The following is a 26271-nucleotide window of genomic DNA, read 5'->3' on the forward strand; positions in this document are numbered from 1 at the left end:
TGACTTAGAGCGCTGAGAAAGCGGTCAAGCCCTATCTCACACCAGACGACTGCTGTCTACAACACGCAGATTTCACGCTAAGTCGCAGTCGTAGGGTGCAGTATACGTGGAACACTACCTAACATTCAAAAACGCGTGTCGCAGGCCTTTTTCTACTTCACCCCGCCTGCCTTCCCCGCCTGCACGGCGGGCACGAACGTCCTAACGCGTCTTCACTGACAAGGTCCTCCCTCCATTTTGTCCCCAGTCTCCTTCAGGCAAACCGAGTGGCGCTATTTTCAAGCCCCTCCCTGATGAAACCAAAGCAGGGAGTAAGCGGTGTGAGCGCTGGACCACACTTTCGCTCGGGGCGAAACGGTGGCTGGCGCTGGGTTGAACTGACGGGGTCGCCCGGGACGAGTCCTGGGCGGGAAGACAAAGGACACGAAGGGGACGCGGGCCGCAAGCCAGTACGGGCCGACTTCCGGGCCGTGGGCTTGCGGGGGTGGGGGCTCCCGTTCCCAGGACAAAGCGGCGGCGGCGCGCACGCCCCCTCCGCGCGGCCCCGGCCGCCCCGCCGCGCGCGCCCAGCGCCTACGCACGGGAGCGAGCGCACGCGCGCGGACGACAGAAATGGCGGTTGGGGCGAGAGGAGGGGCGGAGGCGGGAAAAGGCGCAGCCTCGAAGTGCCAAGAGTCCGGGTGCGCGGTTGCTTCACGAGTCCTTCTCCTCCTCCCCTGGTCCAGGCCCTCGGGCTGCGGAGAGCCCCGGTAGAGAAGACGTGATCCGTTCAACTGAACAAAGGAAATGGCGGCCACACCAAAAGCAGCCTGCTCGGCCAGTGCTGCCGCCGCGGAGACTGGGAAACGTTCCCTAAAATGGCGGACAGCGCGAACGCAGGCGCGGGCCGGGCTGGCCAGGGCAGGGCGGGGCGGGGCGTCCGCTCACGGCGGCCAGCGGCTGCGACGGGGCGGGGTGGAGGCGCCGACTGTCCCCATGGCGGCTGCGCCGGAGGCCGGAGAGCCCGGAAAGGGGAAGGTAATCCGGGCTGCGGCGGGCTGCGGCGGGGCGGGCGGAGCACGGGCGGGGGGCGCCTAAGGATGCGGCCTCTAGAGCTGGGAGACCCAGGCCGGGAGCACGTGTCATTAGCTTTTCTGCAATCGAACAGCTCCCCTCCTCCCACCCCCCGACATTTTCATCTTAATTGCCACGATTTAAGTGACCCAAACTAGGAGGATGAGGGGACCGGTACCGATAGCTTACTGCAGGGCACAAGACTGATCCCTTTGGAAAGAAAGTTTTGTTGACGGGGCCTCGTATTGTAATTTACCAGCAAAGAGAGGGATTAAAAGCTGAGGACAGGTGCCTTGTCTTTAAGGCTGTATACTTCACAACGCTTAACAGGAATCGGTAAATGCTGGGGAATGAGAACTTGGTTATATTCGACTGAATTTATATCCAGAGCAGGAGGATGATGAAAAGATTGAGATTTTTTCCCCCGTTAACCCTGTTTTCACTCGACCACGTGGAGTATGCAGTATCATATGTAACCAATAGCTTCGCTGGCTGGCATTCAGGTCTTCCTGCTCTTTCTCGCTTCACCTTCCACAGTCGTCCTTGTGGGCTACCCTGTAAAATGCATAATTCCACCTCTCTGCTTAAAACCAAGTCGTAGCTGCCCATTGATTTCAGGATAAATCCGAATTTCTCGGCCTGTGATAACAAAGGTCATCACCTAACTAACCCGTGTGACTCTTCTCATGCTTTCCTCTCCGGGTGTATTAAACAGGGTTATCGCTGGTCTCCCCTGAAGGGCTTCCCGACTCCTCAAGAGACTGAGGTGCTTCTGCTCCTATCTCCCGGACACCTTGTACATTGCTGGATCATTACAACATTATACTGGAAGTTAATTTGTATCTTAAGAGCAGGGAACCCAATTTTTATATCCTCAATGCAGAGTAAATAACAAGTGTTTAAAAAAGGTAATGGAAGAAGAAACAATTTTAAATAGTAAGCCATAGAGAGATTAATGTTGGCTCAATTAGATTCACAAATATTTATTTAAGACCCACACTGTGCCACACTGCACCTATAGTTTTAAGCTATTCTCTGCTCAGCTTGAAAATTTTGATCACTTATTCAGTGTTCTTGCTTCTCTGGGGAATTTTCCATCTAAATTTGGCCTAGATCATCAAATGGTTATGAATAAATGTTGGGTAAATTGTTTCCATATTTGTTTTCAAAAAAATTTTTGTCAATTTATACACTGTTGGCGCCTTTTCTGTTTTTAACGTCTCACATACTATTTGGAATATGCTTACTTTAACAAAATGTACCCTTGTTTGAAACTTACATATTTCAAGGGGCACCGTAACTACAAACACAAAATTGTAGATTGTTTTGTGAGAACACTGGGATCTTGAATGGGGCTTTCATCCTTTTTGTATCTGGTTGTTCACCTTTGATAGACACAACTGCTGTCATTTTAGGGTCATGAGGGTGGTTTAACCCATTGAGAATCCAGAAAAGAAATACATGAAAAATTTTTTTGATTAATAGTGTATTTGAAGCCAAAGAAAATGTTTCAAAAACAAATGATTATCTGTGCCACATGTGCTGAGATGTAAAGTATGATGGATTTTGCAAAACGATTGTCTTTTAGAAAACCTCAGTGGTGCTGTTTCTGTCGAGTACAGTTGGTAAATGTCTGGTTGAAGCAAGTTAAAGGGAGCATAGGTTTGTAAGTGAAGAAGCACACACAGGTAACTTTAGTTTTGCAGTGACAGGGAACAGAAAAATGGGATGGTGGCTTGGGGGGGAAAGGGTATCAAGAGAGGGGGATTTATTTTGTATGTTTCTAGAGTGGAGATTATTAAAAGGAGGAAAAACAAGTAATGCAAATGAAAGATGGGATAACCACAGAAGCAGAGTCTTTTGAGAGTGGATAAAGTAATCAACTGCAAAGTGAGGACTAGTTTTAAATAGGAGTAGGGCCAGTTCCTCCTTTGAAACAAAGGAAAGGCAGAATATGAGCACTGATGCAGATAAATTTAACAGTGGGAAATGAAGTAGCTCTGATTTGATGTGATGTTTCCTATAAATTATTAAACTGGCATTCTGGCTTAGAAATTTTTTGAGCTTCCTTTAATTCCATCAAGGTGTGTTGGTAAGGCTGCCTTTCTAAATCTAAGCTTAAAAACATTAGCTTACCATAAAAAAAGTCTATAATTTTAGTTTACGTTTAAAGGCTTTGTTAATAGCAGGTGAACCTTAAGTTTGCAGGCAACTAGGGAAGAGGAATGTTAAATGCCTTGAACATTACAAACATAACTTCAGTGACTTCAGGCTTAGACCCTTTATTTCCATTTCTGAGAATCAAAGTTCAGTGTACTCTCAAAAATATAAGCTCAAGACTTCATTACAGTATTCCATACTTGCTTTTAAGTCATCAGCAGTCTAAACTCCAACTTTACCAGGAGGCTGAAAATTCCCTACTAGAAAGTCTTTGTACATCCTTACCCAGTTTTGATACAAACTGCAGATCTACAGTTATGTACTCAGTTCTATTACTCTATATGTGAACCTTAGTGTTTACTAAAAAACCAAAGGGATTTATTAAATGCTGCAGTGGGAATGACAGGCATTCAGGGTCAGACTGACTTCCACTTCCACTCTGCCAGCACTTATTAGCCTTCTACTTAAACCCTGAACCTGTTGCAGAGAAAATGTCACAAAGAGGTTGTGAGAATTAAAAACAAGGGATATAAAGGGCCAGGCACTAATAGGTCCTTGGCACCTCTAAATTATGAGATTAATTCGACAAGCATTGGCTTCTCAACCTTGGCGCTGACATTGACCAAGGCAGTTTTGTATGTGACACATGCATTGCAGGACCTTTAGCAGTAGCATCCTTGGCCTCTAACCCACATTGTTGGTTTTAGAAGGTACCCCTTAAAAAGGATGTGTTCATCTTTCAAAATAAACTGGATTATTCCATTATCTGCAATTTCAAAATTTTATTTTTAAAATCTCTAAAGCAGTGTTTCTCCCAGTCTGGGGGGCGGGCGGTTTCCTAAACATCAATGCCCGGGGCCTATTGAGTCAGAATCTGAGGGTGGGATTTGAAAATCTCTAAAAAGCTCAGAAAGCTACCTGCCTAGCTGATTTAAGCACCATTTCAGATGTCCAGCAAGTTTATTTTACACACTTGGCAAAGAACTGGGGCTGATAATTTTATCCAAATGCCCCTCCCCCCCCCCCCCCCCCCCCCCCCGCGCAGTTTGCAGATTCTGGTGTATCCTGGGGTCACACTAGGGCTCCATTTTGGAACGGAATCCAAATGAAAAAGCCCAGAAGCCTTGAAAGAAGTGCTGTCTTTGGCAGAGATGTGCAGTGTTTGGCATGCTGCGGCCAACACTTGATAGTTCCTTTCTCTCTGCTTAAATGTGAAAGCCATCTTAACATTCTACCCCATGGCAGAAGCTGCTGGTCTCACTCGCTTCTAAGATCTAACATTAAACACCACCACCCCATCTCAGTCTATTTAGCATCCTTCCCCCAGGGCAATGGCCTAGCTGCAGAACAGATCACACCCTCCTTCCCCTCGGGGCCATAAATTCCACCTGGCTCTTGACCTGAGGGTGAGAAACAATCTTTTGCTAAATTAAATGAAAAGCCTAGAAGCAGAATTAAATCCCAACCTCTTTGTACATGAAGATTTGTACTAAAGAGCCTTTTAACATTCAAGTCTGCAACTTCAATGAGCACCTGCTGTGTTCATAAAGTAAACATGTTGGGGGGGGGGGGGAACAGAGGCAAAAAAAAAAAAAAAGGAACATAATGATCCAAGAGTGTATAACTTTTGCTTTATTAGGAACCGAGTCACATTGTCTTTCCTGCAGAAGCCTGAGCCAAGGCAAACACAATACCTTCATGTTCCAACCTTTAATCTGACTTGCCCTTTACTGTCCTTTTCCCATTTCTTCCACTCTTTTTCCCTTACAGTATATTACCACCTAGGTATATCTCATCCCAAAGAATGGACAAGTGGCTTCCTTTTTAAAAGCTACATTAACTGAAAACAGTAACTTACGTTTTCTTTTTTTTTTTTATGAATAGGAGAATGCTGTAGCAAAACATAAGCGTGCCTTATAAAAAAAATTCTGTCCTGCCCTCCCAAAACCCCTAAGTACAGAGTGAGAGTGACAAGACATTCAAGTTGGAAAATTATGCTTAAAGTGGCAGTATTTTTTAATGAGGGAGAACAAATCCATAAATCCAATGAAGACTATATAAAGAATTTAAAAACCATTCATTTTAGCACTTGAAGGAACTTAAATTATCACCTAGCTGAACCCCTTCATTACAGATTGCAGGCCAGATAAAAAAATATGTCCTACAGGTTACAGAAGTTAGTGGCAGAGCTGAGAATAAAATCCAGCCCTCTAGATTTCCAGCTTTTTTCATCACACCTAGGTATGGTTACCATGTACTATCAACAAAGAAATACAATCAACGGCAACTTCGTATCACAGGCAAGAAACAGACGAGATTTGTCTCAACACAAAGTATTTATTCTTACAGACACAACTGATGTGTTGTTACTAGTTAACACAGAAAATCTGCAGTCCTCCTTAAAGGAATTTAAAACAGCAGTATACTAATATAAGCAACATGGTTAGGACAATTTCACCTTTCCCATCTATGCATCTCAGGTTATTAGAAGGAAATTATGCTGCTTTTAAATTTCAATGATAGCCAAATCCCCCAAATGATTTCATACAGATGTTTAAAGAGCTCATAAAATAATGTATGCCCTTACCTTATCTCCAAACCAGTTGATTAACAAATTATAGCATAACCATGGTACCATAATCTATTTAGGTTTAATTTACCCTACCTGCTTACTTTCTGGTCAAATTCTCAGGGTTTCCATTTTAGATTCATATTATATACCAAAGCAGGATGATTAAAGATGGTTTTAATCTTTGCCAAACCACCCTAAAATAAAATATTCTCTTGTCCGACCTAAGTTTTTTTATTTTTCATAGCCCTTTAAGCTCCTAGGAATTTTAGATGTTGAAAACATCCCCTGTGCTCGGGATTCGACATTGTATGGCTCATTAGGATCTGTTGTGGCTGGCCTCGGACACTTTTTGATAACTAGTGAGTATCTGCTTTTCTCTATGCATAAAAAACATGTTTCTCTGAAGTTTTTTTTCCTAGAGGAAGTATAATAACGTGCAGTGTATTAGTGTTTATGCTTCCTTTTGACAGGTAGAATTAGAAGATCATGTGATGTTGCAATAGGAGGATTTATCTTGGTGACTTTAGGATGCTGGTATGTGTGCTAAGTATTCAAGAAGATCCACGATTTTAATAGGTTTATCTAGTTCCAAAGGACATGCTCTACTCAGAGCAATCTCCCACTAAGATTCCCCACCCTCACTGAAATTTATCTTACAAAATGATATTGCCGGACTGCCTTTAATCTTTTAAATATGTATATATACACACACATCTTGTGTCATTTGTCAAATGAACAGATGAATGCATGGCATTAGGCACTGCATTAATGCCATGTCAGGGTTTATACTTCATTTAGGAAGGCCTCAACCTTTTATCTTATCCTAATGCTCATTTCAATCCCTACCTATGGCATAACCTCTGAAAATGCTACCTTAAGAATGTGTTCACAACCACTGACAGTCATCTGTAAGCATTTAAAATGTTTGATTACAAATTTCAAATTAGTTTCTACAGGTATATCAATTTATTCATGTTCTCCTTACTAGGTTCCATTGTAGGTATAATTATGCAAAGCTAAGAATCCAGGAAAGACTTGCCAGAGAAGGAATTAAAAACAAGATTTTATATGAAAGTACCCACCTTGATCCTGAAAGAAAACAAACCAACAGCGGCAGCAGCAGCAATTGAGCAGTCTTGAGCACAGAAAACCCAGATACAACTCACTTCGGTGTGAACAAAGCCGAGATCAACTATAGAAAGCATTTTATATACCACAAGGCTTTCAACCAAGTAAATAAAGTATGTGTAAGTTGTTGTCATTTTACATGTGTATGAGTATTTACAAACTTATTCTGCCCCTGTATCTACTGTCAGTATAGCACATAGTGGACTCATACTTAAAATAAACCTCGTGTTTATCATGCTTAGAAAAGTGTTTCCTTATAGTAAGCAGTGAGTACACCTGACGTTTCAAGAAATAAAATCTCAGTTCGATGTTAAAACTTGCCTTAAAAACAAAAATCACAACTGTATTACCGTACCCTGTTAAAAATGAGGGGATACTTTCTGATTTCTAAAGCCAGTGATGTTATATCAGACTTAAAACTAATGGGTCGTCACTCTGCAATTTTTATTTTAAAAATGTACGCATTGCTTGACCCTATTCTTCCACTTCAACAGGTGAGTCATCTCTCAGAAAGGAAAAGTGGATTTTAGCTGCTCTAAATATTTTTGGGATGTATGCAGGGTTTTTATTTTTAAGTAGAACTTAAATATGTACATGGCACACATAAAAATATTTTCAGAAACTTGTTTGGTGCAAAGGAAAATACTGCAGAATTACATATTGTTTCATTTATGTAAAGACATTTATAATTCAACTGGCTGCCATTTTTAAAAAGCACCCAACACCCAACTAAGTCCACAGCATTTATTCATTCATTCATCAATTTTGGTTTAATAAATATCAACATTACTTAAAACACAGGCTTAGAGACCTTTCTGGTTAAGGAATGATAAGTATGAAAGAAGACACCAGTGGATAGGATTATGGCATTATTACTGGTCCTACTGATTATCATGGGTGAGCTAAACAGATCAAGGAAGAGATGTTTTGAAACTTTATTTTGTTCTGAATCCGTTTTCAGGATAGGTAGGGGCCTGCTCCAGTTCACTTCATAAGAGCAGTAGCATTTTCCCTCCCATGCTCACCTTCTTATGGCTGTCATTATGAGGGTTAGGGTACACAAGCTATATGGTTTACCAAATGCCCTATCATGAGTGACACTGTCAAGCATATATGTTCTAAGAGATTTTTATTGATCCTAATCATCTGGCAGCCACCAAAGGAAAGACTTGGACATTAACACGGGAAGGTTATTAGAAAAGAGAAATAAGTTTTTGCAAGATCATCTGCCTGCCGTTACTGACACAAATCAGACCTGGGTGCAGTCTGTATTATTCAAATTGATCTTAAACAATTATGTTAAAAATTCCATGTGACAGTCACTCATGTTTTAAAAGGCATGAGTTGGGGTGGGGTGGAGGAATTCATGAGTACTAATCAAATTTGATATTTAACAAGCTATGCAGGCCACTTACGTTCTCAGCTTCAGTTTGATAACATGTAACATGAAATCAGGCAAATGGATTATGTAAGTCAAGTCCCTTCCAGCTCTAGCACACTATGATTACGTCTTACCCTGAGTAAGAGAAAAATCTCTCAGCTGGTAAAAATTTCCAAGGCCTTCAATAATAACAAGGTTAGTTCATTTTCACAGCAGAATGACTGCATAAATTGGAGACCTGGATAAAAACAGAAGTTTAAATATAATTACTTATTTGGATTACTTTTCAAATATCAATTCATAAACTTAAATCATTAGCACTTTTTCTTTACCTATTAAAATGATACAAAATGCATTAATGAATTATTGGACCATTCAACATGCTCTAGGCCCTTAAAACATTGCTACCAGACCTCCAAGGCCTCCAAGTTGATCTTGACACTTCCACTTCTGGTCCCTCCAGTCCAATCTTCTTCCACTCTGCCATCCAACTTCAAGTTCAAACTGTGAAGTTTTGCCAGTCCCACCTCCAGTGTACCTCTGGCCACCATGAACTGAACTCATACCTCTGCTCAAATTTTTTCACTTCACTTATAATGCCCTTTTCCTGCCTCCTTCTCTATAACCTTCTACTCTCTTGCTAACTTCTAGAATTAGGATCATCACCACTTTTTAGGCGCTCTCACTACTTTGTTTCATGTTCCACTAACAGTAGTTGGCACTTCCACTGGTCGCTGACTTGTGCTACAAGAACCCTATCTTTACATTCCCAACCAAGTGTCTGGTATAAAGCAGTCAACACATGTTTAATTACTAAATGTTCACTAGTCCCTCTCACCCAAAAGCTTACACTTTCCAAACTTAAGCTGAAACAGTAACCTACCTTCCAAGCCCACTTGAAGCCTCCAGCTGCACTGCTTCCTTCATTATTCCATTAAATCCGAAATTTCACACTAGGTGATATAGCGGTAGGTACCAGCTAAATAGCTGATTAAAATAGAATTGTGGCAATTAGTAGGTTTAAAACTTTGCAGCTTATCATACCTACTTTAATTAACTACCTCTAAGTGCTTTATGCAGTTCCCCCCATTCCCTCACCCCTCCCTCTTTGTTTTTCCTTGACTACTTGCTTTACATCTCAGTAAAAGAACCTCAGGGAATTTAAAATGAAGCTTTTCTCTGGACTTCTGATTTCTATTGACCAAGTTTGCCAACAAGAAATCTGACTATCCCTAATACCATTATTTAATTTGCAAGCATCTCTTCAGTCTACGTACCTCTACTCCATCGCTGGTTTCCCTTTGCTTCGATTTTATAATGCGAGGAGGTCTATATAATAAATTCAGGATTCCTGTTTATGCACTTTTCAGCAAAAAGCTAGGGATCAAATACGGTTTGAATCCTTCTATTCCTAGGTAAAAATCTGTGGTGGATGGGGATTAAGACACCCCTTTAAAAGTGATGTTAACGTAAACTACTTTGGGAAAGCAGAATACCTTCATGAGGAAAGTAGAAAAATTACTGATTGCTTTAACTGTGGTTTTTAACAGTACTCTAGAATAAAATATCTTTGGGAAGCATCTTAAAATACGGTCCATTGGTCATAAAATCAGGTCAGTAATAATATATAATATCCTCTACCACCCAAATACTGGTATCTTACACATGTTTTTGTGCATTAAGTTCCATATTTAAATTTTAAGACAAGCTTTAGGGACAAAAAAGCTTAGTTTTTTAATAAAGTATTACATTTTAAAGTTCATAATGTGAGCACTACTGATCAGTGTTGCAAACATTTGAGTCTTTTCAACCACTTTATTCTCTGGAGATTAAAAGATGACTTTTTCCAAGTATTTTTATCTTGAGAAAGCTACCAGTGACTATAAGTACTAAATTAAAATTTCTATTGTTCACTAAATGTTCACATGGACTTAACAGGCAGCTATCTTTTCTACTCTTTTCCAGGAATAACTTTTACTAAGTTCTGTAAGTTGTAAAACAGCTATTATATATGGCCTACCCTTAGGGGATTCAAATTTGCATATACTGGTTTCTTAAAGGGTTTTCATAAAAAACGTCTTCCCCCTTAGACAAGGACTAGTCACATGAAATGAAACGTGTTCTACTATCTAAATTCTAAGTTTGCTTTAAAAACATCTTTCTAGTTTGCTTTTTCTCAATGAACAGAAATGGCTTTGAGTTTTTACCTTTTACTCTAAGTTGTCTGCTCTTCAAGTCTTTAGAGATTGCTTTTATTTGACAGAGTAGAACTGTATTTCACTCAGGAAACTCTGGTAGTTACATTTTCAGTCAGTACAGCAGCCAAGTCCTCTCACTTCACCAAAATACATTATTCTCAAGTATGTAGTGGGAAAAACTAATTTCTTCTAAGCTTCTTATTAAGTCTTTAAATAATTTCAGGGCAACAAGAAAGTACATGCTGTGGACTAGCATAATCAAAGTCCTTGTCTTAAATTTCACTTCTTGATCTTTTTGTACTTTGATGTAAATTTACATCACTTCATTCTCCAAAAAGATCATTTTCCAAGTTATTATAAGCTAACAAAAAGCATTTGTGCATTTAATACAGATACAGAAAGATTTTTGGGAACTCAAGGACATAGGTATCCTAGCTATCTTTGTATTAGAATATTGTAAGGAAGTATTTCAACTCTACAAGTAGGGAGGATATTGAAACAATGTCTTACATAACATTAAATAGAAGGAATCTGAACCATTAGAATAAGGATTTAACCTTAAAGGGACTTGGCTCTATTTGCATGTACTGCCTTTAACCTATGCAAGAGGACCACCAATTGCTAACATACCACCAAATACCTCACATTCTTTCAGGTATGCAAAGGAGATACTAGAGAACCTTTCTTTCCTGTTACAAACAAATCTATGCACCTAGTTACTAATTTCTCCCTTTCCCCTGCCTTTTTAAAATAAGAGGAGTTCTAATTAAGGTGATCCTGGAAGCCCAGTATAACACGTGTTAAATGTACAAGCAGCAATTAATTTGGAATACCTATTGGAATCACTGGAACACATTTACTTGGACCCTTTTACTCTTCCACACAGCACATTCACATGGACAGACTAAGGAAAAGGAGATGAAATTTAAATCAGCACATTATTTTTTATTTTTTCAAAAAAAAAAAAAAGTAAGTTGGAACCTTTTGTTGTTCTTGACCGTGACTCTCCCATCTCCCTTAACTACAGACAACTGAAAGGATACCTTATTAACAACTACTTATTACAAAGTTATCCTGTCATTACTAAGTTATCCTTAGTACAAAGTTATCCTGTCATTCAAGTAAGCTTCAACTGTTCTTCTGAGGTATTAACTTTATCTCACTTTCTCTGCATCTCTTTTTTCGTTCTCACGAAAGCCACGCACGTTAAATGTCTACAGTGGCCATCTCAAAGTTCTTGATTGCTTTTGCTTTAAAAAAAAAAAAAAAAATTTTGGCTGATACTAATTTGTGGCAGTGCTTCTCAAGTGCTTGGCAAGTATAAAATATCTTACTAGGCAAAACTAATTTTACTTCTTGTAAGAGCACAGAATGGAGTATTAGAGGATTGGCAGAAAAGAACATGCCACAACAGTTCAGTGTTTACAGCTTTTAAACACTATGCTAGCTTTCCAGGCCTGTAGTCCCTTCATAACATCCAGTTGTGCAGATACCCAAGCTGGGCATGCTCAGGAATAACTGCTGTGCCATTGGTGTAGCGCTGTGATTTTAACTGAAATATTTGAACAAATTAACTGAACAAATTAACTTTCCATAAGACATTTCTCCATTTGCCTGGACTGGTATTCCCACATCACTTTCAACTATAATAGTTTCTCATACCCACAGATCCAGTTTTGTTTAAAAGCAAAACCCCTGTTCCTTGTCAAGATGCAAGTACATGTTGATTCCTGGCATGAAAAGGAAAAAAAAAATTGTAATACTCCTAGGTGATAAAATGATTACACATTAAACACACGATTAAGTTCTTGTCCCAATAACTCACCTAACCAAACGGATTATAGATGTCCTGGCCTATCAGTTATCTGCAACATTTTCTCCCCTAATACTGGATCTACAATCGCCAGTGAAAGCACCAACTGTCTACATAATGCCAAAAAGTTGTACTTATTCAGCTTCCCAGGTGGACAGCACATTCCCAACCTAACAGCACAATTTACAGGTGTTACATTTTTTTGAGTAATTCTGGTTAACATTATGAGTAATATTCCCACCTATTTCCAGTCTACCATTCCTCATGGACTAATTCCTTGGGCAAACTAATTGAACATACCCTATCACCCTATATCTTTAGTCCATCGGCTAAGATGTGAAAGTATATATGCCTACTTATCTTTGTTAGCCATTTCCCTCCTACCTAAAGCTATTATTTTCTGAGATTCAGCTATCTGCATGGTTGAAATTTACTAAATGTGACCACCAAATAAAATGGCATACCTAATCAGCAAAATATATAAAAATTGTATGTTAAGGTAGGTTATTTCCTGTTCAAATTCACAAGTTTATAGTTTAAGATTAATGTTAAGGTACTTGGGGATGCTGGGTTTTGATTTTTTTCCTACCTCAACACACTAGGGGACACATACTACATCCATCAGTACTGTAGGTCATTTCCAAATTCTTAAGGATTTACTTTTCAAACATCAAGATTAGTATGGATTAATAAAACAAATGTCACTTCAACAGGAGTTAGGTGGACTATGTAATTTTACTATGTGTCTTGTAAACATGTACCTGTAGTACTAAGTTAAGAACTAGGGATTAGAGCAGCCTAAATAAAACTCAAGCACTGAACTGGCTAGATCTATTACCTGCATGTTTTAGCACAGAAGTTGTGCAATGACAGGGCCAAAAAGAGTCACATCTGAAAATTACCCAAGATAAAGGCTCTCCACATCACAAGGATATTGCAGTTTTACCTATTTTTTAGTTAAGGCAATTAATGATTTGAAGAAACCGTGGTTTAACCTAATAAATCCAAATTGCTGTTTAGAGATGAGGCAGTTGGTAAGTTTCTAACTCAAAGCACTAACTTAACAGTCCCTTAAAACTCACGCATAAGCAAGAGTTCCAATACATAAACTAAGCATTGCAACTTATTGCCAGGCCATTGCCATTAACATACACCCTTATTTTCATTAACTATTACTAAAATGTTAAAACCTAAACCCATTTTTATAAAGTCCAGAGCCCCAGAAATATGAACAATGACCAAGTTTAGATTCAAAACATTTCAATGTGTAAGAAGGAAATTACGGAAACTAATGATTTTAAGATGTGTTTTATATCTAATACCAGCAACTACGACCTGGACTGAAGATACAAGTTTATGCCTTCCTTAGTAAGTTTATTCTGGTTTAGGCTTTTAAAGCACATCAGAAATACCCTTACAGATCTTTACATGTGAAAGATGCCTATACCAGTGCCTTATAAGCTATCAAAATGTTTCCTCATTTGTGCAATGGGATGGGCTATAAAAAACAATCCTAGGATAAAAGCCAATTTATATTAAATAAAAGTTCATAGAAAAATGTCAATTTCCACAACTGAGGCGAATACAAAACAGTCTGTCCGTGAACGTAAACTCCACAGGAGGTGAAAAAGAAATACTACCGAGTTACCTTTCCTTGAAAACAGTATTTTTTCAAGGAAAACTGTCTTTAACAAGCTTTAAAATCTTGTGAGTGTTCAAGACATCTAGTTCCATATTTATTTTCAGACAGGATACTAGGCAAATGACAGCTTATCGTTTCCTAGATTTAATATGGCTTCTTTTTGTCACTTCAATGTCAAATTGATTTGACTCATACTTCATTTTTAAGATTTCATCTTGCTGTCTGGGTTGGGTATCAGGGCCAGAAGCTGGTCTCAGCCTCCTAGGTCTGAGCCAGAGCCAGCCACCAAAGGCTAGATAGAAGTAACAAGGCGTAAACTACCAGCAACAAAGAAAACTTTTTACAGTTCCAGTTACTTTATGACTTCTAACTTAAAGCACTTTCTGTTCTTTCCTGATTAACGTCTTAGTAACCAATCTAATTCAATTCTTGCCTCAGGATGATAGGTATTAACTATATGCAAAAGTTTCTAGTGAAAGCACCCCTTAAACCAAGAGCAATCTCACAGGTGAGTTTTCTCAGGGTATAATTGGGACATCTGTTCAGATAATTTTTGTTTATTCAGTGTTTTGCTTGCCATTGAGGGGAGGTAGGCAAGGGAAGGGGTGAACAATAAACCAAGTTTCTCATTTACAGATCTCATTATGCCAAACTTGGCATCAACTTTTTTTCTTATTTGCTATATGGTGCACTCCCTCTTCTTAATTTCTTAAATACGCTCTAGGATTATGTCACTTCATACAAATGCAGGTGTTACTATTAATTCTGACCTTGAAACTGCTTCTTAAAACTTAACATTTTCCTGGGCATTTTTATCTATCCCATCTCTCTTCCCAAAACTTTCTGTGCTGCACAGGCATGACAGCCTACCAAATGTCACTTGGCCATCACTCTCCCACTGCAATGATTAGAATATGAATTCTTTAATAAGCAATTTTAAGCTAGAAGGTATATCCAAGATTTTTCAATAGCACCTAAACATTTAGGACACAAACACTGATTAGCAACAAACCTTACTCCCACCCCCCCCCCCCCCCCCCGGCTAAGTTTATACAACCCCAGTAATACTGATGTATATTGAAAAGCAGACTCATGCAAATGGTTGCTTGCATTAAGTTAACTGCTAAAAAGACAAAAGCTCCTGAGGCACTATCTTGTACTGTTAAGTATTCCTATGGTTAATTGTAGGGTTATAGGCCAAAAAATTCTCAACTGAACCTACACCATCATCTGAAACTCAACTCCAGCTCATCCTTTAGCAAGAAAATTCCTAGGAGTATAAATAGTTAAAAATCTGATCTTAAATGGCTAAAACAAAAATCTAAACAGTCAAATATAAACAAACCTATACTTACCAGAAGCAACCTAAAACACCAATGAAACACTAAACTGATGTCAAGTTTTAGTTCTACAGTTTGACTCCTGATTCCTCACCTCACATGAGTGAGGGTCCTTTAGAAGATTAAGTGTTCTGTGCAAACCCAATAAAATTACAATTAGGGGATCTAATGTTATCACATAACTACAGTTAAGTTAGCAGTGTTGTGTAGTAGTGACTGGCTTGCATGATGGCTTCTAAAAGCATCTGTTCCCAGAGTTTCATGTATTATACAGATGTATATATAATTATCAGTTGAGGACAGCCATTAGCATTTTGTAAAGATGATAAACTGAGTGTTAACTTCTCCCAGCCAGTACCTTTTCCCCTCGTTAAATGTTAAAAGTCATCTGGGCGGGGAGGGGAAGGGAAGCATTCAACTTTACTTCATAATTTAAAAAGTCAATTGTCAGTACACATTTAAGTTTTTAAAACCTAAATGTTCCAAGTACAGAGAATAAGCTGTCCAGAAAGCACACACTTAAATTTTCTCCTCTTGGGAGTTTCATAAAGGGATTTTGAACCTTGATGGCGAGAATCCCAAAACGAGAGTAAAATGAATTCTTTTTATTGCAAACAAACGTCTAAATTAATTTCTCCACCCACTTTCTTTAGAAAGAAAAAGAAATCAGCAGGCTAAGGAGATACCCATTCAAGAACTGACATGATTAAAAATTAAGATATAAATGGGTGACTCACAATTTCATTAGCTTACAAAGATGGTGGAGTTAACTACTACAAGCACACTAGTTATACAGTATTTTGTGGGAGAAGGGCATACAGACATAGCTAACTTCATATAGATCCCATTAGACAACTGGATTTACAACAAGTTTTTTTAATAAGAAATGGGCAAAGCCAGCTTTCTTTTCAGAATCAAAATGCAGAACAAATGGAAAAATTATGGTATTTAACCTTCACAAGTTTGAGCCTCCACAAATAATGCAACCAAGTTTTACATTTTTAACAGCCCTTCTACATACACTCCATCTTCTCTATCTTAGTTCCAAATTTTATCTTCATTCCCAAATATGCCAATTGCATTGTTACTTAAAAAGAAAGAGCCTTCCCAGTTACTGTCAAAAACTACTATTTAGCTTACCCCTCCACTACTCAGCAAACTACAGAGAGGATGGAGTGTAATACGAGCAGTACAGAGTCTTATGCAATTCATGAGGACCACTTAGTCCTTACATGAATCTGGTTGCTAACATTTCTATTATATTGTGACAATAACTCCCGACTGTTATCTCTGAGAAATGGGGGGAGTAAATTCTTAATAAAAGACACCAGGTACAAAGCAACATTTTACTTTTGTTGTGATAAAAAAAAAAAGTCACATTTTACAGATAAAATGTAGAACCCTGAAATACTGACACATTCTCTTATCGTGCACAATGCTGAGGTTCTCTTACGATTCACTTTAAAACTGCAATTAAAAATGTACAAAAAAGAAAAGAAAAAAAAAAATCAACCCACAAAGCTTCTAAAAAAGGAACCCGCAGGCACTTCCTCTTGTGGAATGTTTAAAAAGTTAGCCTACTAAAGAAAACAGTCGACTTCTTGTGAAGGTTTTGGAGAAATATGTATCAGTTCGTTTTATTTGGGTATTCAATAATATCCTTGGTGATAATGCTGACTCCATGGCTTCTGACCCCAGAATTGCTGTAAGAGAAAATTTTTTTTTTAAAGAAAAAACATCAATAAGCCACTCAAACTGCTTTTAGGAAATGACAATCTAATTCAGAGTAATTGCTGGAGACAAATTTATACCTGTCATACCTCTGATTTATCAAGCCAGATTTAGTTGGTATTAATATCCCATTATCAATACACATTACAAAAGGAAACACATTATGACTTGGTTAGTTTATACAATTAAAGCTAGCAGTAAAAAGAACCATATGTATTAAATACTATTTTATTTAAAATATTAAGTTACAGCAAACTCCAACCTATTTTGTCTTCAAAAGACATTATGGCTACAACTGCAACACAATTCACACCTTGCCCTGTAACACTTATAAACACTTCAATCCCTGGACAAGATCTTTTTTCAAGATTGACTCTTATGAATTCAAAATACAATTAAATGTACAAAAAAGCACATAAGGAATTACTTACACCCTGCTGCCACTGGTTGTAGCCCTGAGATTGATTTTTGTAGCCACGATTGTTTCCTCGTCCTCTGAAGTTCTACAAAAAGAAAAAAACCTTTAAGAGCACAAGTTGTTAGGTTTGTATATGGGACGGGGGAGAAGAGGAGACACAGCCACAGAAACAGGTTAAGATTGCCAGTCAGCCATTAACCTCTGAGCACTCTCTGCTGCGTTTGCTCTCAGGTGATTAACTTATTCGCTATGAGACATCACCTGACTTGCTGCTAGTTAATGCACCTGAAAAATCAATGTAAGTGAAATTGACTCATTTTACCATCACTATGCGTACATGCTGTGTTCCTAACTCTTTCTGAGGCTGCGCAACATATGCCTTTAACTTTCCAGACTAAACTATATAGAGAAACAGTGTATACAGGAACTTAAATCATTACCTGGTTGTAGTTCCCTCTGTTAGGCATTCCACCTCTGTTGTAATTCCCTCTGTTTGAATAACCGCCTCGGCTGGGAAAAACAGGGCCACGAGGATATGGATAGCCAATTCCACCACTTCCGCCACCGCCACCACCTCTCTGTGGCATATTGCCCCTCCTATTATATCCACCACGATTCCCAGGAGCTAAAACAAGAGAGGTTTCATTTAATAGTGTGTTGTTACCTTCTTTACACACGACTTAAGGTTCTCCTGGACCATTCCTTTATTTTATGAAAAAAATGTTTAATTTAACCATTCAACATAACCTAGGTGTGTTTACCATCAAATCGCATGAAGTTATTTTACTATGGTTACTAAGACAGCTAGGACACGAGGATCAAAAACTTCCTATGTTAAATTCAGCAGGAAAACATACAGACCCAAACTAGAAGATTACAGATTACTTGTTTCAACATTGAACCAAATAAATAATATTCAAAATTAACTTGCCTCCTCCTCTGAAATTTCCACCACGCATATTGAATCCACCGCGCCCTCTATGGCCACCACCTCTGTTAAACTGGTTCTTGCCACTCTTATTTTTATTGCTCTTCTTTGAGCCTGTGTTCTGTTTCTTTTCCGGTGGAAGAGCTTTTTTGCTTTCTTCCTTATATTGCTCCAAAAGTTTTTGGGCTTCCTCCTTCTGAAGTTCAACATACGTTATTTCATCAAAGCACTCAGCTACTTCTGGCAGAGTAAAGTTTCCTACAAAACATTAAATCATATTAACCTACAAATCCACTACATACACATTCACAATCCTAGAGCCTACAACTCTCAAGCAGCTTAATTCCTGCAAAGCATACAGTATCTATTCACCCAGTGCCTATTCTTGTTTTAATTACATTTTCTTAAACAAGTGAAGTACGCTCATTTACAGAGTTAACTCCTAAAACAGTATTATTAACACAAAATTTAAGTTCACAGATATAAATCACAGAAAGATATTTAACGTAACAGTAGAAATAAATTTCATGCCTTTCATTTTGAGGACTGCATGTTCTGGTAGGTCTTTTCCCTCTACTTCTGCTTTCTTCTGTGTTCTTTGCTTATAGTCTTCATCTTTTGGGCAAACTACAACAGCTTTTCGTTGGAAGCCTGCAAACAGGCACATTTTTCTCCTCTGGGCAGCAGCAGACACATTTGTCTTTTAAAAAAAAAAAAAAAAAAGTTTATAACCCCAAACATTAATTCTATAATTATCACAGTTACTTTTTTCAATCTCAAAGCTGCAGCTCACCTGATCCAAAATGAAATTTCTCTTCTTACGGGCAGCAATCTCAATAAACTTTCCAAGACACTGTGGAGCTCTCTGCAACAGCGTGTTTAGTTTCCCAGTATCTGCCATTTGCTTCTTAAAACCTGCCACCTGTTTTTAAAAGTTAAAGTTTCAAAATTTAAATATTGCCTTTTCTCATTGCTACAGAAAAGGACATTTTATACTGTAACAACACCCAGTGCCTTCAATTCATTTTTAGCTACTGGATAATCCGAGTCCAAAACCTTCTATAGAAAAGAGAAGGAAGCCTAAGCTAGCCATTGGAAGGCAGTTTACCTTACAGGTAAAGAGCCTGCTTAAATAACCAGTTTAACTGCCCGAACTCCTATCTCTAAAATACTAACACAAAATGAATAAAGACAGACAAAACGGTTACCCCGAATACCTTCTAGTCTTAAAAATGCTGAACTCATGCCCAATCTACTTACCATCATTTTATCCATTATGGTGTTTGTTCCAAGAATGTTGTATTTACCAGGATTTTCTGCTGCATGTTTAGTAACCCAGGTAGTTTTTCCAGCTCCTGGCAAGCCAATCATCATAACCACCTACAATGGAAAGAATTCTTTAAATATTTTTTTTAAATGCACAAAAGCGCGGTTTACATATCTGAACTTTCACAGCCTTTTAATGGGAACAACATGTATGGCAGTTAGTAAATTAAACAGAGCAACCATCCAACTCTTCTAAATGTCATTTTTGCCAAGCAAAAGCAACCTTCAAAATTCTTTTTTTAAAATGACTTACTTCACAATCTTTCTTCTCTTCAGGCCCCTTTGGTCCTCTAACTCGATCCTCCAAGGGGACATTCTGGATAAAAGTATAGTCTTCAGGTATTGGAAAATATGGCTTTTCCTTCTGACCAAAATTAAACTCAACCGCACAGTTGTGGCACAGAACATGCGGGAAGAGTGGTCGTCCAGCAAGAACTTCCTTACTGATTTTGAAGGCAATGCCAAGATCTTGTCCATTCTTTGCATAGGAGAGTTCTACTTCATCACTTTCAAAATTCTGTTAATTGGAGAAAAAAATTAACGTGTTTTAATATGCTTCTTATAATACTTCTTTTAAAAAAAAACTTCAAAATTCAAGTTAGGAGTGAAGCTTTATCCTGTAGAAAACATATTTAGGTTATACATTAAAGAGCTTTGGTAACATTTGGTTATATACAACTAGAACACCTATATCCACAAGCAGAAATTAATATTGCTCTAAAAGACTAGATTTTCGGATCAACTTCACATTAAGTAGTTTTCAGTCAAAATGAAATAGTATTGAAAACTGACAACGATATAATGTTAAAATACTCTTTCTTATCTACTAACTTGCTATTTATATGTAGAAATTTAGCTACGACTTACAACAAAACATGTAATCACATCATTTTCATCAAACTTCTCTCCATAATCTTCAGTCTCACAGCTGCATGTTTTTATTCCTTTTAGAGAATACCCATAAGAAAATTCTTCTTCACCTAAGGAAATAATTAACTTTCATGAATTCAGTTTTTCAAAAGTCCAATGACCCACGTACTTTTAACATTCCAGATGTAGGGTTTATACTAGATATAAAGTTAATGAGAGCTAGGTGGTTATATAACTAGCTGACAAATTGCATACCATGGATAATATTCTATTTCAACCATCAGTCATAAACCAAGTAACCACAAAGAAAGAAAAGCTAAAATTTAGCCAGTGTCCATGTTATTATTATTCATCTCTAAAAACAGGCAAAAAGTTTAGAATGCCTTCTAGTCTAATTACTGAAATCAAACCCTGAACACTCATGAGTACATAGATACTCAAATGGAAACTTTACCAAGCAACATTCCACTTGTGGTTAGTGACCAGCCAATCCGAACTTCGTGTATGTCAATATCTTTTGTATATAAATGCCTTACTGGGATCTTCTCTGTAACCTGGAAGTCAAATCATAAATGATTAAACTGTAAACGAAGGAAAATAAACCACTGAACCAACGCTGGTTTATTTCATTCGGGCAATGGGCTAATTTTTCTCCAGCTACAAAGTACAGAAAGATAGCAACTCTACTCTTCCCCCTAACATTCACAAGAACTTTAACAACTGATGTAAGGGTTTTTAACTTGAAACGGAAAATGGTTAAGTACTTGGTTAATTCACGTTTAAAAGAAAACGTTGAAATTACATATTCTCAATACTCAAAACCAACTAAAGTATTCATTTAACATGCTTTTTCTCTGGAACAAAAACAGGAGCCTAACCAAATTTATTTTCAAACCCATGGTGGGCCTTTCAAGTGCCTGATAAAAAATGAACACCCTAAATAAAAATTAGGCTGGCTCTATATGGCAACTTCTAATATAACAAACATCCTAAACTGTTACAAATCATAGATTCCAAGTCCCACAAAAACTTGAAAAATTACAAGTTCCAATGACATCTAAGTGTCAGGGAAAAACTCACAAAGGTTCTTAAGGAAAAAAAGACATCATCACAAAATTGCATTTACCTTCATCTCAAAACAGACTTTGCCTTTTGACACACCATAGGATGCCCTTCCTCCAGCCCAAAGAAAAGCAAAACTCTCCATAGTAAGGGAAGAAGCACTGAGGCGATCTCTTGATATTTTAAAATGTAGATCACAATTATCTGCAATTATATCAAATACCATATTATTTCTTTTGATATCCAATACAAATGTATCTGCTATGTAGACAAAACTTTATTAAATTTTCTCATATTTCTTAATGTTGCATACATTTTTACAGATCATGCTGTTGTTCGAATTTTCAGTTCAAGCCCCGCTCCCACCAAGTCAATTCTTGCCAAATTATGAACTTGAGCATACACTACCTGTGCAACTAACAAATATTGAGGTTTAGTATGTGTTTTTTAAGTATATAAAATAATCAAGACAATGTGACATTAATACATACCTGCTCTGCTCTTTACCTTGATTTAGAGGCAAGCAGTAGAGGATAGCAGGAAATCAAAGTGAAGCATGCCAGACCAGGTAGAATTTACCAGTGCCACAATAAAACTGAAGGGAGGCCATGATCACGTATTTTAAAATACGAATATGAGCTGTTGATCCTGCACTTTACAGGGGCTCTAGATCTTAAATTGTTTGCTAAAACTTGTTAAGGCAGTTTCAATCTGCAAAATACAAACCTGGTCATCTAATGCCGTTACTACTACAGCATTTTAGGTCCCCTTTCCCCAGACTTGCCTGTTAATCAATAACAATGGGGGATTACACACTTTGGAATAATCCAAATCCAAAACGTCTTTAACCTAGCTACCTTTGGGTCACTGGCTCATTAGCATGCACCTTCTGAGTTCTCAGTCAAGGGAGCACTGAAGTTGGAAAGCTACTGGTGATATGAAATTAAATCTACAGTTTGGAATTCTCCTTAAATTAGCTTTGTTCTTTTATTCCCGATCATCACTAACAGAATTTTCAATTCAACCAATTGTGTTTGAACCCAATAATGCACTTAAATTGATATCCCTAGGTGAGGAGCTAAAAGCCTTTTATAATAGTATTACCTTGCCAAATCATTGCTTCAGTATCTCGCCAATATTTAAGCAACTGAATTTAATGTAAATCATTCAACTACTCTTCCATGGGCAAGTCTTTAAAAAAAAAAAAAAACACTCCACTATCTCAACTATGCAGTAAAGCATATGCAATAAGAAATCAAGACTTATATTTACACTGCCTTACACATCTAAATGAAAACCATATGTATTCCAAAACATGAGACTCTAAGCTTCAACTCCTTAGATCTACAGGACAAGTTGACACCTTACCTCTAAGCAATTATTTCTACCCTTTGTTCTATCACAGAAACAATTGTACTTTCTGATCACTACACCAAACAAATGATTTTTTTTTTGTATTAGAAAAATTAGGAATCTGACAGCCAAGGCCCATTTAGAGGTTTGCAATACTTCCTCATACTCAATTGCAACCCAACTGGGTAAAGTAGCAGTATTTACAGCGCTGCCATTGATACCATTCGCTGCTGAAGAAAGCTAGTGGCCCAGTGATAGCCCACTGCTGCTGCCCCAGGTCTTTGGAAGAAATCAACTTAGCTTAAAGCAGCAGCTACTGAACTGGAATTGAGAACAAAAGAGCAGTTATTGAAAAAGTATTATTACAATCTTTTAGAATAGGGAATATAATGGCGTGCTAATGGAAAAGCCATTAATATTTAACTAAGCCCAAAGAGCTCACTTAACATAATCCCACAAAAAAATGACATTACTTTATCGTAGAAGCCTAAATGGACAAGTTATAAGTAGTCTTACAAGTTTCCATTAGCTAGACAGTCAAATATTGGCATTAATTTCACATTCCTACAAATGAGAACTTTAAAGCCATACCAAAAAACATCAAATTGTTAGAGCCTGTAAAATTATCAATACAACTACTGTACTAAATATTAAGTGACCAGAATCTGGATATAAGCCATCATCTTCCTACTTTTAAAACAGCTGTTTACACGTGTTAAGTTTTCTAATATTTTGTAACCAAAAACCACATTTGACAACTGGGGGAGGAACGGGGGAGAAACAGCTTCACTTACAAGTATCAAGACAAACAACCGTGTCGTCGAAGTGCTCATCTTCTTCTTCAACAGGTGGCTGAGGAGATTTAGCTCTGAAAGACAGAATTGTCTCCTGATACAGCTTTCCCCACCAAAGCATAAAGAACAGGTGACAAGTAACACTACGTTAACATCCTCTACCTGCTATACTTGTTCTCTTCAATGTACTCAAAATAGCCACGGCCATGATCTTCTCGAGGTCTTTTAACACCTCTCTTTTTATCTCCGCCTTTCTGTTCTGTTTTGCCGTCTCCTACAACACACGACACCCCTTTATAAGAGACCACGCCGCAACAAAACAAACAAAAAAACCTATTCTGTTTTGACGCCCCAAAAAAGCTCGACTTTCCCCGTTCATTTAAGTGTTTTCAATCGACGACTCAAATGAGAATTCAACGAAAAACCCAATTGGAACTGGACGAGAATTAGTTACGCAGTCTAAGGACATTGCTAATTTCGCCAACCTACTCGAATATTCGAAAAAGCTAATGAAAACTCAGCGCGGCCCAGGCCCGAAGCCCACGTGTATCCCAGAGAGAGTTCAGGAAGGGGGGAGGGGCCGAAGCGCCCCGCCCGCACTCCCCTCCCCCACCCGGGCCCGCGCTCCCCGCGGCCGCATTGTACTGCTCGCCGCTGGCCCCGCCCGGCCCCGCCCGCCGGAAGTGACGTCACGCCGAGCCCGGCGCGCCTTGCACAATACCGCGGCCCGGAGCCGCCACAGCGCGCCGCCGGGGCCCCGGGCCTCCCCTCCCCCCGAGACATGTGCCCGCACTGCGCGCACGCAGCACGGCGGCGCCACCGCGGCTCCTCCCCCTCCAGCGGCAGCTGCAGTTCCCCCCCCCACCCCGGCTCTCCAGCCACATAATGGAGGCGCTGCCGCCGCCGTCACACACCAAGCAGAGGCCTCACGTCTAATCCGGAATTCCCCCCCACCCCCTCGCAGGGGCCTCCGCCCCCCCCCCCGGGGGCTCCCTCCCGCGGCGGGGCTCCCTCCTCCCCCAGCGGGGCTCCGGCAGGCCTGGGCACGGTCCCCACCCCGCGCGGGCCTCCCGCCGCGCGCAACCAACCACGCAGCACTCACCCGCCGCCGGAGCCCCGGGGCGACCGCCGCCTCCGCCGCCTTCCGCCTTCTTCTTACCTCCCGCCTGCTGCTGGCCCTGCCTCGCCCCGGGCGGCGCCACCGTCACCGCGAACAGCGACGTGGGGCCGCTGCTCTTCCCCGCGGCCTCCTTGGCGGCCCCGCGCTGCTGCTGGGGCTGTTGCTGCGGCGCCGCCGGCGGTTGAGGCTGCTGCTCCCCGTGCCCGTTCTCGTCGCCCGCGGCTTCCTCCTCGTCTCCGAGCTCATCCTCCCCTTCCTGGAAGCCCTGGTCGTCGCCATTCTCGTCCTCCGAGGCGGCTTCCTCCTCCTCCATCGGGCCCGAGTCGGCCGCCCCCGCGGCGCCGTTCTCCTCCCCGAGCTCCATCTGGTCGCCATCCAGGGCGGCTATCCCTTCCTCCTCCTCCTCCTCTTCCTCCTCGTCGTCATCGCCGCCTGCCGCGGCCTCCTGCTCGAGGCCTGCTCCCGAGCGCCCGGCGGAATCCCCGCCCAGGTCTAGGCTGCCGTTCCCGGGCTCCATGGCGGGGCGGCCCCCGGCCTCCTCGTCGTCCAGCGCGGCCTGGAGACGCTCCATGAGCTCGGCCTTGAGGCCCTTGTCGGACAGGCGCCGCTTCTTGAGCTCCTCCTTCAGCTCCGACACCTTCAGCTTTTTCACATTAACAGGCGAGGAACTCATGGTGAGGCCCCGATTCACCGCTAGGCGCTGGCTCAAACTCGGCTCCGCTCACTCGGCAACTGGCGGCGGCTGAGGCTGCTCCTCGGCCCAGGCGGCGGCTGCGGCTGCGGCTGGAGCTGGGTTCCTGCTGCAGAGCGGATCCGCCTGGTGTCGAACGGCGCCAATTCCTTTCACCGAGTTCGCGAGGAAGACGCGGAGACTCGCCTGGCGCGAGCGAGCACGCAACGTCCTCTCGCAGGGGCGGTGCCGCGCACGTAATATAGCCGCCCCGCCCCTGCGCCGGCTGAGCGCCCGCGCTCGCCCCGCCCCTCCCACGCCTGTTCCCCCCGCTCCCACCCGAGCTGCGGGCCGGGAGCGCGGCGACGCGCCCTGCGCTTGCAACTGGGGCCGAGCTAATGGAGGAGGAGGAGGAAACCTCCTTCAGTTAAACCGACCCACTGCAACATTTATTGGCCTTTCCAGCACTTTGGTGGCAATACTCGTTTGCTATTTGCCTTCCAGCCCGGAGGCTGCTTCTACCCAAATGCTTTCGGTTCTCAACTTGGCATTTTCAACTCGAATCTGCCACCTTTTCTTCCATTTTAGATTTGTCTTATCTATTTCTCCAGCTATTTGTTTAGAACGCCCTAAAATTTTATTTCAGTTTTGATTTGTACAACGCAAGTTGGCAATTACTCTACGCAGGGGATTTTCTTCCATTTAATATTTG

The 26271-nt window shown here is 40.3% G+C and overlaps 2 protein-coding genes across 3 annotated transcripts; one reads left to right on the forward strand and one right to left on the reverse strand.

The window, feature by feature from the left end:
• Positions 1 to 640: 640 nt before the first annotated feature.
• LOC116743798 (cytochrome c oxidase assembly protein COX20, mitochondrial) lies at positions 641 to 7150 on the forward strand. Its single transcript, XM_032612806.1, has 4 exons — positions 641 to 1017; positions 6030 to 6144; positions 6256 to 6319; positions 6774 to 7150. The coding sequence occupies exons 1-4, from the start codon at positions 787 to 789 to the stop codon at positions 6913 to 6915; spliced, it is 552 nt and encodes a 183-aa protein (XP_032468697.1). The 5' UTR covers positions 641 to 786; the 3' UTR covers positions 6916 to 7150.
• Positions 7151 to 11416: 4266 nt separating this feature from the next.
• Positions 11417 to 25818, reverse strand: HNRNPU (heterogeneous nuclear ribonucleoprotein U). 2 transcript variants are annotated; one of them, XM_032612797.1, is made up of 14 exons: positions 24929 to 25818; positions 23932 to 24043; positions 23770 to 23843; positions 21687 to 21826; positions 21015 to 21114; positions 20558 to 20670; positions 19944 to 20207; positions 19625 to 19744; positions 19158 to 19286; positions 18896 to 19064; positions 18368 to 18622; positions 17877 to 18061; positions 17450 to 17521; positions 11417 to 16990 (listed from the first exon to the last, which is right to left on the reverse strand). In XM_032612797.1, the coding sequence occupies exons 1-14, from the start codon at positions 25560 to 25562 to the stop codon at positions 16937 to 16939; spliced, it is 2421 nt and encodes an 806-aa protein (XP_032468688.1). In that variant the 5' UTR covers positions 25563 to 25818; the 3' UTR covers positions 11417 to 16936. The 2 variants fall into 2 exon arrangements, with proteins under 2 accessions (XP_032468688.1, XP_032468679.1); XM_032612788.1 differs by having other exon boundaries at positions 24872 to 25799.
• Between the last annotated feature and the right edge of the window lie 453 nt (positions 25819 to 26271).

This window comes from Phocoena sinus, chromosome 1 (genome assembly GCF_008692025.1).
Source record: "Phocoena sinus isolate mPhoSin1 chromosome 1, mPhoSin1.pri, whole genome shotgun sequence".
In the NCBI taxonomy this organism is placed as follows: domain Eukaryota; kingdom Metazoa; phylum Chordata; class Mammalia; order Artiodactyla; family Phocoenidae; genus Phocoena; species Phocoena sinus.